This window comes from Sinohyriopsis cumingii, unplaced genomic scaffold, assembly GCF_028554795.1.
Source record: "Sinohyriopsis cumingii isolate HCF-2022 unplaced genomic scaffold, ASM2855479v2 utg001460l, whole genome shotgun sequence".
NCBI classification, from domain to species: Eukaryota; Metazoa; Mollusca; class Bivalvia; order Unionida; family Unionidae; genus Sinohyriopsis; species Sinohyriopsis cumingii.
In genome coordinates, this window is record NW_028316002.1 from 1 (window position 1) to 13,177 (window position 13,177).

At 36.0% G+C, this 13,177-nt stretch overlaps 1 protein-coding gene across 2 annotated transcripts in view; it reads right to left on the reverse strand.

Annotated features, from left to right (window-relative positions):
• Positions 1 to 4,356: 4,356 nt before the first annotated feature.
• LOC149772461 (uncharacterized) overlaps positions 4,357 to 13,177 on the reverse strand; it is a 44,903-nt gene continuing 36,082 nt past the window's right edge. For both annotated transcript variants that reach the window (XM_089947750.1, XM_089947749.1), the window contains 6 exons: positions 10,706 to 10,804; positions 10,154 to 10,240; positions 8,424 to 8,555; positions 6,170 to 6,256; positions 5,382 to 5,516; positions 4,357 to 4,904 (listed from right to left, as the gene is read on the reverse strand). In XM_089947750.1, coding sequence (XP_089803876.1) covers positions 4,635 to 4,904; positions 5,382 to 5,516; positions 6,170 to 6,256; positions 8,424 to 8,555; positions 10,154 to 10,240; positions 10,706 to 10,804 — 810 coding nt within the window. In that variant the 3' untranslated portion in view covers positions 4,357 to 4,634. The remainder of the gene's footprint in view (positions 4,905 to 5,381; positions 5,517 to 6,169; positions 6,257 to 8,423; positions 8,556 to 10,153; positions 10,241 to 10,705; positions 10,805 to 13,177) is intronic.

The window sequence follows — 13,177 nt, forward strand, 5'->3', positions numbered from 1 at the left end:
CGTTGGCAAAACAGAGCAGCTGTTTTAGCTAAGACGCAAAGACTTGTATTCTCTCATTTACAACCTGAATAAGATGTCGTGCCCAACAAATGTTTCCCATACATGTTTAGTGGCACACGTGAGTGCGACGTATTCCTTTCTGAGCCACGTCTTTCAATTGATCTAGAGAAGAAAATATGTGTGTATGTGTATGCAGATCAGAGGGGCAAACAGACAGAAAGAGAGATATATAAGGGCGGTTGCATTATCGGTGCAATCAAACGGTCCAAACGAAATGGAGATAGTTAAAATCCATTGAAAGGACGTGCAATTTACATAATGAAGTCAGACCATACTGAAAACCAAGTTTTCATATTGGTAAGAAAATGAATGACGGGTGCAGATCCTAATCTAAGTTGACGAACAAGCCCGAAATGTCGTTGTCCTGGCTTATATGCTCTTTCCCATGATATCTTAATGTGTCTGAAATGATGGAGCGGTAAAGCTTGCTTATGAGACGGGAGCAAACACCATCTCATCAGAAACCCAGCTTGATAGCTTTGGAACTGAGACTTGCAGAGCGACGATATCTCTTTCAAGCTCGTGCAATCATGACAAGCTCAGTCGTGCAGGAGGAATGTGTGTAGATGTGCAAGCGCAGCTGCTTAAACAGCTTCGGAATCGCCTGTTTTCTTTTCTTTCTGCAAATAGGGTATATCATTTATCCTGACACAGGAATTATTCCATTGAGACTGGGTATCAGAACCACGTTTGCAAGGCTGACGCTTTATCTCTCAGTTTCCCTCGGAATGAAATGAAATTAAATGATATCCATAAACCCTTTCCTAGCGGAACTACAAAACGTTCGCTCCCCAGGCTCCTAAATCTCGAACACGATTAGGCCTAGACATTGAGCCTGCCAAGGATAACAATTGCATCGGCAGTAATGGGGTACCAGGATCACCAGTGCAAAAATATCAGATCAAAGGTCTGGTAGCATTGTCTATCCACAGCTGCATGCCATTGTTTGATGTGCTAATTACACCAAGTTGTAGGATATAATTAGTCGTCTTCCTAAGAAGCAAATTCTTGTATACATGGCAGGAATAGTGCTTCTCCTTCGTTCAACGGAGGTGAAGCTCGGTAACAGTTTGCCACCGCATCCATGTCAGCTGGCGTACATGCATATCATAATCTCCAGCATAGGGATTCTTGCCTTGAGACATTCACTCTTCCGTCAATTATACAGAAAATACTACATATTGGTAGGAATACGAAAATCGGTTGGTCTCAGGGACCAAAAGCTAGGCACCCAAGGACCAATTATCTGAATTGGCGCATGACATTAAGACCGTTGTGAGGCAGATGAGTAGGCGCAGGAGTTAGAAAAACGCTGCCGCATAAATCCACAAACTGTTGTAAATTGACTCTAAGGTTCCCAATATTCGTCCGATGCTCATGGATTGGAAGTAACAAGACTGAGTTCAGTCAATCACTCCTTCTTGTGGAACTGCTATTAAGTAGAGACATTTGACGCTTCGAAAACATATCATATCATAAGTTTCTGCAGGATGTTGCATATAAACACCCACCATCAATTGATGTGGAGGATCTGTAAAGAAAAATGGCAACACCATTGATGGTACCCTTGAAGGCTAGTGAGTGTGACTGAGTCGAAATGAATCTGGTACAATGTGCCTCAGAGCACAACAATATGGAACACGAGAGAAGCCACGTTAATATGGATATACAGTAGGCGTTGATCAACACATACAAGTGTTCTTCATTACCGAAATCCTTACATACAAATTAATAACCGCTTACAGTTTACCAAAGTGAACTGGCGAAAGTGAAGACGGATTATCTGCAGGAGTCATGGAAGAGATTTAATGGCTCTGGAGTTTGAGGCCTCGTTCCCTCTACTCTTTATTGGGCTTTTCCGGAAATGGGGTATTTGTTTCAGCCCAAAGGTCGACTGTGAGAAAAACTACTCCTGTTAAACAGACTTCTATATCTTCTACTCCTGCCAATGACTGTCTCAGGTGAGGCTAAGACAGACGTGTGCGAAAACTAGAAGAGTGAGTTGAACTTTCTGAGCAGTTACCACCGAACAAAAAATGAAAGCTGACGGCTGATGATTGTACAAGTTCAAAATAATATTGTTTACATGCTGATGATCAAAGAAAAACATATCGTTTCGCTAGACAGATGTCACATGATGCCCCTAGAATGTTGGCCATGGTATAGTGAGCTGCTCACTCAAACGCCTTAGTGATACCATCATCTTGATTCCCGGGCATAATGATTAACAGATTTTGTATCAAAGTTAAATATCGCTGTCTATGCCATATTCAGTAATAGTCGATATTGGTACTAAATTCCACACTAGGATGGAAGTAGCCTGGAAACGTGATCATCATGATCTTATAAACAGAAGGATGTATGAGTTTAAGCTCGCAACATACTTATCTGCACTAGTAACTTCTACGTTGTAGGCTACCGCGTGAATAAAATCGCAACAAGAGGAAATAGATGCCTGCAGCAGAAAAGTCGTAAGACTTACTTGAATCTATGATCATGTAAAACAGACCGTCGGACACCTCTTTGATTTTAATCAATTATGGAAGCAGACGGAATTAAACATATTTGTCCTCATCATCTGTGTTTCCTAAGCATTGACAATGTATGCCTGAATTGCCAACGGCTTTGATTACAATAGGCCTGCAAGCAACAAAAGACCACATATTGTCTTAATTTCCGCTTTTAAACGGAATTCATTATGTGTGTTGCGGAATTTGAGGGAACAAGCCATTGGAGATTTTCCAAGCACTCACTAGCTAGGATTGCCCTCTTCGAATTGGTTTATAAACAAGGGCGTATCATGGTACCTGACCAAATTTTGGAATGAAAACAAAGCCCTTCGACTGCACGGTCTTCGAATACGGCTTGGCAGCCTGCACTGGTTGGTTAGGTCCTTGTAATATGCTGTGCAAATAGAGATGATGAGCAGTTTTATACACGGACTGCGTTCAACGACATCCTCTCCTCATTGTCAGCGATGGAACTTGCTGGACGACTAAAGGGTTGATTGGACGCTTGGAACGCAGCAGACAGCAATCTATGCTACTGCGGTCAGTGGTACAACACTAAACGCCATGCTTTCGGACATTCTGGCACTATGGTAATGCTCAGGCAGTCGATGTAATTTGCTTACCTCATACTCACATTTGGCTTCCAAGAAAGGGAGATCCAATATAGCCACGAACGTCGGACAGCTAGTTATATTCAGGAGCTGTGGCGGCGGCGGGCATCAAAGATAGATAGTGCAATCTGGTCTTGCATTGGATAGTGGGATTAGGGGTAAATGAGACCAGAGGGCCGCTGAAACAAAGGAGAAATTGCGCTTGTTATAGCCATGTTAGTAGAATGGCTGACAAGCGTTTTTTTTCTGGCCTATCATATACTTCCATTGAAGTGCGCCGTGTTCCATCTGACCAACCAGTGCAGGCACTACAAGGAAAAGACGAAGGACATTTAGTACACCATAGGTACGCACAGACAATGTTTTAAAAGACCGTGCACTTCTATCTTTTGTCATCTATAACCTGGAACGAAAGTGAACGAAAAAAGGTTGCAAAATATGCGGACATTTTTATCACCTAAACTAAAACTTAAGAAAAGGTAATGAAATCTACCTTTGTCCTGAATATGACAACGCTCACTACAGCAGCGAAATATGTCAAATGCAAAGACGGCATGGTTAATGACCAAGTTATAAATGGTGGCAAAATATACACAATATATTGTTCAAAACGAACATTTACCGAAGAAAAAATAAAACAAACATTACTGACTTTGTAGACGGATGGCTGAAAATCCCTGAGAAACTTCAACGGCTTTCGTGAAGTACAATGGTGTTATATTACTTGTAAATAGCGAAATATTACTGAAAATATGTTGTAATTATACTTGATTCATGCAATAGTTATTTGCCACACAGACTATTGAAACGTTTATGATGTGTATATAGACGGGAAGGGCGTCGTTTCAAGATAGCCAGAACTTGGGGGGGGGGGGAGTTAATGCATGACGTTAGTACGGCTGAGTGAAGTATCTGACGGAGAATCTTCACCAGTGATCGATTACCACAGCTGCCCATTTAGGACTGTGAAACCATAATTATATTTGTTGACGGAAGCAAACAGATGTAATGTGTTCCAATTGGAAAGCACATGGTTGCTGCGTGATGCAAATATTTTCTGCCTTTCATGGTGGTAAACCTGTCAAGATTCATACAGTAAGTAATTGAGCATCATATTTGTGTTTGTTATAATGATATTTAAACAAATAAGACATAGAACTAAACTTTAATGAATCACAATTAATTTTAATTCTTCATGTATTTAAACGTAGAGTGTACCTCTGATACTGACTTAAGCACAAAGGTGTACATTTGCTAAGGCCAACACCGACAATTAAAACAACGGGGGTATTATATAATGCAATCAAGGTAACAATCTGTGGAATGAGGCTACAGTGATGCCATGTATGTTATGTATGGAGTACTTATTGGGCTACACAAAATACATAGTATCCATCAACGCGAAAATGCATCTGAATGGAATAACCAAAACAGATTGGGAAACCATAACTGTTTATGACCAGAGTATATCAGGCGGGAACATATAGAAATGCTTAAAACCTACTATGTCTGCCACAATCTCTAAAATTCTCTTCTTTGCTCCTTCGACGCAATCGCGCTCTCCTTGGAGTACAACACGGCCATTCATGACCTCCTTGTTTGGGAAGCTGATAGAAACGAGATCGTATTCATCTTCTATTTGGCGCAATACTTTGTTCTTCCCGGCTATGAAGTAGCGTTGGTGCTTGGGATCAATATTGACCTCATCCTCAGCAATGTTATCCTATCAAGGTACAATACATAACATGCAAATATATTAAATATATTTCCAGATGCATGGTTTAGGTTCATTCTACTACACAGGTTACGACTTTGTTGTTTACTGCTCAACTATTGGCATAAGGTTGTCTCTGGGGGGGTTGGACGTTGTTAGAGAGGAATTAAACCACTTAAACAACTAACGAGCGATGGGCAGTCATGTGTTTGGATATTGCAGGTTATTCTAACATAAACCAAGAAAACTACTCAGTATTCACAGATCTGAAAATTTTCATTTAAAGAACTCTTTCTCATTATGAAGATATAAAACATTTTCAAACTATATTCTAAATTATATTTCCCAATCAATAATTAAAATCATTAAAGTGTTGGTGAAGATTATTTTTCTGCTGTGCTATCAATAAAATTAAAACCTATGTAGCATAAGAAAAAATATTTTGTTCAAACAAGCACACTATAAAACCTAATAAATATATATAACCAGGGCTTTTATCAGAGATTCCAGTTCTGCCTTTGCCCTCTCCACAGAATCCTTGTTTCCTATGAGAGAGATCAGGTTCCGGTCAGTAGCTTGGAGGTTGGGGAACATCACACAGGCGCCTGTCTTCTCATTCACCTTCGAAATGTAACATAGTTAAATATATATGGATGGATGGGTGGATGTTATTTGCAAGTTATATGGGTTTAAACAATTATCTCACAATAAAAACACACTCTGAGATTTTAAAATATGGGCTTGTATGTATGTCATTATATGGCTGTTATTGTATAATTCTATAACGTGGAAATTATACATTCCTACAATAGGACATTATTTAGAAATCATGATAAGTAAATTCTTAGCTACATACTGAATGATGCAAAGCGCTACTTAAAACTAACATTTCCTAAGACCCAAGACACATTTTAAAACACCTCATTATACAAAATATCTCACTATAACAAACAGTTCACAGAGATAGAAAAAGGTCCAACATGAAAGTTAACTTATTCGATAATGGTAATAGTTAAAGGGTACTTCTTGAGGTAAATGTCAGGATATAATCACTCCTTTTTAGATGAACAGCATCTACATTTCTTTTGTTTTTTCAAACATCATAATGTTTAAGAAACTAGGACATCCAAATAAAGTCTAAAATACACATATTCTAATTTTGTTGAATTTCATAGGGTTTCCTAAAATGACACAATTGAGATACGGCGTTATTTGTTTTGGAACAATGTTGAAACTAAGAAACAATTTAAAACGCCAAAATAAAATAGACTCACATTTCTGATATTATAGCCTCCTCTTTTTCTAAGCAGCTTGTGATACTCTGGTTTGGCCCTTATCTCGGCAGTGTAGTTGGATACTTTCTGTAATTGGTGCAGAAAAGAAAAAAGAACATGTTATCACACCTGTGAAAAATGTGTTCCTGCTACGATATTTTTAAAAGTATTAGATGCGGAAACAGTTTTAAAGCAACCAATAACAAGTTAGTTCGTTGAATTATCATTCGAATCAACAAGAGTTTCTAAAATGACTAACCACCGCATATCACCAATTCAATTTATAGCATATTTCAACACCCAGACCCCCATATCACACACACTTGTAACCACATCCACCACCGCAAATCCCGACCCCTACACAGCAGCCCAAAACATACAATGCAAAATGACTTAAGCAATGCATATTCCTACCATAAATTGATTAGTTGATTTAAAAAGATTTGAAAGCGTGAAAGTGTAGAAATAAAGACTTAAAACGTGGAACCCAAATTACAAGTTCAGCACCAGAGATCTTCACATTAGATCTATCGGCTTCAAAAGAAAAGTAAATATCCACAAACATAGCCCGCCTTTGAATATGATCTAAATTGGACCCCAGGAACGTAATATATTAAGTGAAAATCAAAAGGTACAATTTTCTCTACATTTTCGTTAACCTTTCAGTTATCCTTCCTGTATTAAGTATGTAGATGCCCAATTGTAAACTACCGTTGAAATGGAGAAAAAAATTAGCCCCAAGAAATGTATCATGCGAAAAATAAAATTCAGTCTTTAAGTTCCAATGACTTTGAATTTCAGCCTAACAGCGCCAAAATCGATAATCCTTTACATCTACACATGGGTTAACCACATATGAGGTTCGAAAATAAATACCACAACAAACTAAGCTATGTTGCAGAAAACTCTCTGCATATGAACAGATGAATATACAGAGTGGCTTCAATATCGTTATTTTACCCAGCACCTTCTGTCACGTTTTAACTTGTGTACACTTGCATATGATTGTAAGTATCAAGCGTCCCTTTCACCAGATAATTCAGTTATGCAGCTTGACAAACATCTCAGTTTCATGAATAATGGCTTTTAAAAATCAGGTATGAGAATATATGTATGCATTTTCCTGTTTACTAAATAAATGCTTATGATGTATAATTATAAATATCTTCGAATTAGAGTCCCAAGAGTAAAATAAAGAATGTGAATATCTTTTTTTTTTCTCGTCGGTACCAAATTTTCTTGAATTTCCTGTTCGGTACAGACCACGAATTTAAGTACTCAAGCAACAATGATTATAATGTCGAAAAAATTGTGCCCCTTGCCAGCTTCACAAAAAGAAGAACATGTCACTAGTTGCTAAGCCACACAAATATATACATGCACACAATAAAATAATTGATAGTCAAATATTTGCGCTATTTTCCCCGTTATTGAACCTAAACCATTTTTATAATGTTCCATACAACTCGGTGTCTTACCCTGATATATACCCTCTATCTCTTTTTGCCCATATATCAAACACTTCTGCATAACTTGTTAACATGGATGACGTTATCATATTACCTGATGTAAAATCGAATATCTATGTTTCGCTATGCTTGCACAGTTGACGCAACACGAAAACCTGTTCACTGTAGAATAACGTGCCTCATTAGTGTGGAGGGCACACTATACTTTAATTAGTTTGTCAAGAATGCATGCATATGATTCATAGTCGGCAACTTTATCTATGAAACATCCATATTTTCAAAAAAATGTGGTCCCATTTGGTCATCAATGTCAGTAATTCGAGTTTAATGATTCAGACTTATGTCAGATATCCCTTTTATTGTCAGTAATTTTAGTTTGATGATCCAGATTTTAGTCAGATATCCCTTTTATTGTCAGTAATTTTAGTTTAATGATCCAGACTTCTGTCAAATATCCCTTTTATACCGCATGTATTGAAATTAATACTTCAAAATTAATCTCATGTTATTTAAATCATTTAATACTGACGATTTGTGAAGCTTAGACAGTTGGCATCGAATTGATTAATTAATGACTCAAGGCTGCAAAATATTATGTTCATTCATTTTCTCAAAGACGACTAATGATCTCTGATGATGCAAGTACAGTTTACTTACATAAAACAAGATGTTGGATGAAATAATTGAGAAAAGAGAAAGGTTTAATAGAATGAAACCAACGCTGATAACTTAGACAATTAAACTTTATTGATATTTAAAGAAACGAAATATCCAGAACAGATTACCAGTTCTTCTTGAATGGCCTCGATTTTGCCTCTAGCTGCCTCCACGTTATCTTTTATCCCAGTGATAATGATCACATCAGAATCGCTGTTTTCACTTGGAAACTCTATCCATGTACCCGTCTCCTCGCGGATCTATGAAAGGAGCAATTTTACAAACTTGGAAATAAAACTTGTCAAATTATCATTGTAGCGGTGTAACATGAAGAGATATCACGAATTAAATTGCTCTGTTGAGTACTTTTATGATCTTAAGATATAACTGACTCAATCCAAATAATGATTTGGATGTTCGAACGAGATGTGGAAAGCTAAATCGCATTTTAATAATGAACATACATGTTATATTGAATTAAACCAACAACATTGCTTTTATGCTGTATTCAACTAGCATTGCTTGATAATTCGGTCCTTGTTACACAAAACATACAGCTAACAGTCAAAACTGAATTGGTACTTTCTGTTTCCACACGTCACATCTATACGTTCCTGCTTCGCTCGAATGCAAAACTATATAGCAATGTTAGCCAAGCGAACAAAACTTATTGAACGTATATCATGCGAAGGAAATGGAAACAAAAATGCCTTTCCAAAAGACACGTACTGGAATCTATGTACCAAACCAAAAGGCACAAGGGTAGTTAAAGCAAGCATGCATGTGCATTTGGATAAAACCAGAAATGAATCCACAGAAAAAACATATACCAACATTCCCTCGCTCGAAAGAGGCGTCTATACTTGAGAACAATAATGATTTAATAATGTATACATGTATGTATCAATAAGCAAAATGACATTTAAAATAGATCAAAGAAACAAGCATAATTCTAGTAAATCTTCGTAATGGTATAACAAGTTATATTTGCCAGACGTATTGTTTGGCAAGTCTCATCACATTTCATCACAGTTCCTCACAAGATGTGTAACTAATTGCACACACAAACACAGACACAAATTCACGGGTATAACCATTCATCACAGAGTGTAGATGGAACCAGATGCGTATGTTGGACTTATGCCAATTATATCTGGCAGGTTAAAAGGCAATTCGTCAAAGTCTGTGGAACTCATTCAATCCAACTCTGAGAATATGTATCAGAGAACAATATTAGAACTAAATGTCACTGTTGACTTTATGTACATAATGTCTGATATATTTTATGTATTTATCAACATGCAGAGAAACATTTAAAATTGATAATAAATCTGAACAGGCGTAATGTATCTAAAAAGATGGACTAATTGTACAAACAGTAATTATCTTTATGTATGATGCATGCTATTAACGCCAAATGGAGGCGTATCAAATCATGATGACAGACTGATATGCGCACGCTGACCTTTACAACAATCCGTACAAATTAACAGCAGTAGTTACGAACACATGAATTGTGGGGCGTAGTGGGATGCTTCCCGTTATAATGCTATAGCTGATAAGGTCTTAGTCTTTTTAAAGAATGCAGTTTATATGGAGATTTTGTAATCTGTACTTTGAGGTTTGAATAATGTATCTGCGTGTCTTTTGGGGATACATACATTACATTGGGATTGCGATGGTGTACCTTTAAAATCTATATAAATATACATCAGTTGATACATACATATGCGCAGGGGGAGGCAGAAAGACAAGCCAAATGAGATGCGATAATGCCATATTCTTGTCAATGGGCTAAGAGTGAATTTCAAACTATGCAGAGCAGTTTCACTAAATATTACATTATTATATAACTCACACGTTTAATTGCTGCGCCATTTTTTCCAATGATGTTTTCTTGCAATACTTTGAAAAATTGCACTTGGGTTCTATAACTGCTGGCAGCCTGAAAAGTGAAACAATCTATGAAAATTACACCACAGGACGTTTTCACAAAATTACAAACATTTTTGTTGTGTTTAATTTATGTACAGACTCAGCCAAAGATAAATCTTGAAGATGATTACTTAACTGTTCAACAGAACATCTCAAATAAATAAAATACAAAGAAGAATTCCGTTTGAACTTAATATAATATTCCATACCACATTTATATATTTCATTTAATAATCTTTTAACGTTCCTTTCTTTTCAACAAATCCAAATGTTTTCTAAACAAACAAAATTATTTTCTACTTTGAGGCATTACAACCAGATTGCACAGAAGGTTAACCTCAGCATCAAAACGATGATTCACTAGATTTTTAGCCAAATTGTCTAGATATGCAGTACACTGATCAACATCATTCTTAGGTCCTCTTAAGGTTATGACTTTATTCTTCTTTCCTTCCTCAGGGAATGTGATCTGTACCTTGTTAAATTTATCCTGAATTTCATTTCTCCGTTCAGCACAAGTAATATGTTTCTGGATGTGCTTATTAATGTTGACAACTTTCGTTTCTTCATATTCCTGAGGAAATAAAAGATATGATTCTGCTTTAAAATATGTCCTTTTCACAATAGTCATGAAGCTCTAACCACTGAATCACATTATTTCGTATTTTGACAGCGAAAATAATTAATATAATACAAGAGAATAGCATCAGAATACCACTTGTCGTTGTGAATTCCTTCTTTTCCAACAATGTTTTATTGAATTGCTTTCTTGCCAACGAAACTTTGTTTTTAATCTGCATACAATCTGATTCTGGACACACGGTAAACAAAACGTTCTCGCTGGATTTTATTTCACTTTTCAAAAGTTTTAATTCTCAGTACGAGAAGAGGCCTACGTGAGACCAAGATCTCTCGAATGGTTAACATCCGCCAAATACTAAAGTAATTGGCCAATAAATATACTTTCTATAGATGTTTTAAGTATTTTAAGGCGGATTAGCATCATTTGCGAAAGCAAAAGAATCATTATGCCAGTATTCGTTCAGACAAGTCTAGCAAAAGTATGTTTAACTGCTTTTGAGAAGAGGTTTTGACACCAGGGAAACTTGATCAAAACCTTATCATTTGAGTCTACTATTGTATCATTTCCTTTGCACAATGTTTAAAGATATTCAACGTGATTGTCCTACCCTTCCTTTGCGGAGGTGAAGTGAGTTTATCAGTATTCTAGATTTAAAATGTACTTTTTGTTTTGAATGATTTGAAGTTTGAAGTCGGTTTATAAAATGATAATAAACAAGGCGCAAATTACATGATTACTATATACTTGACATGTGCATAAACCATCTTGACGTTACAATCGCATGTTAGTACCATGCTTACCGTGGTGACGAATCATCGGTAGGAACGGATTTCAAATCATACTTTGTATAAATGTAAGTAAATGCTAGATAGGGACAGAAATAGTTTCAGTGGTTGTAGATGTTTCTCCAGTTGAATTAATATGAATAGTTACAAGAAAAGTTACTGCTTTTGTATTTGCTGGTTGAAATTCAACATATGTAAACATTATCTCAAAAGCAATTAGGGAACCTTTTAATTGCGATAAAGTATTAAAACATGGTGAAATATTTGCCATCAAGTTAAACAATGTTGATCATATTATTTGGCATCCAAGGCTATCAGAGATAATGAAGCCAGTCACTCGAGAGTTCTCTAAATCATGATCGCATATACTTGATATAAATAAATTAATAAAGAGCAGAGCTGGAGTTAAACATCGACGACTGCAATTCCGTTCAATTATAAATTATAACAAATCAGTTTTCACGAAGGAAAGTAATTAAAAAGGAAGGTTATATTATACGAGACAATCTTATTGTAACATGACAGCTGGAAACACAAACTTAAAGTTAGTACTTACAATTCCAAGCTTGATTAATTAGAAAAAGGTATTTAATACATGAAAAGCTACAATAAAATACGTATGTGAAAGCAAACTAAGTCTGTACGACATTCGTTTGAGTAGAATCTATGTTATCAATCCAACTGGTAAGAGCAATAACAATAATTAATTTCATTTCATTACAGATTTTGTATTTTATTGTTGGGTATTATGCTATTTTCGGTAAGCAGTAAATGCAGTATCAGCTATCACATAAACTACACCCGATGTGTTACTAAACTGATGGAATTTGCATCCTTGAATTGCATATAAATAAAGTCAAGGAGAGAATTAAACCAGCTGGGGAGAACGAATAAAGTATTTATATTAACTCCTTTAAACTCAACTCAAAAGTTAAGATAAACAAAACAAACAATTACACAGAGTATATCACCAATTACAATTGTTAGGATCAAATAACCCGTTAATTATATGGACCTCTGCTTAATCTGATAATGTTTGCCGATATACGAATCCTAAAGTTTTATATTTTTTCAAGACCAAATCATTATGAGCCATAATAATTATACATATAGATTCTACTCTGTCACAGTCTCTGGTTATTCCATGTTATTGGTGAGGGGTGGTAAAGACATTAGTTCATGCAGTGCTAGTGGCAATTACAATAAATACAGACTGGACGAAAAACAGGTTGAATATCAGCATAGAAGATGTAAATTGAAGCATTATTGGCAAGTATGTCGTCATTATTGAGTGAATGATAAAATAATGAAAGAGATATTTTATGAAGACATAATTAGTTTTACCTTTGTACAATAAGACTAAAACATTAAATAATACTGTTTCAACATATGAGATCGTTACACGTGGCTTACATTTCAGCAATAATATTAAAACAGATTTACCGAACCCTGTAAAATCTCATTTTTTCCTTTAATGCACAAAACGTTTGAGGATAATAATTTGCAAAACATAGATATCAGGAGAGAAAAATTAGAAAATTAATTATTCGATAATTAATCAACTGGGCACGGAATGATC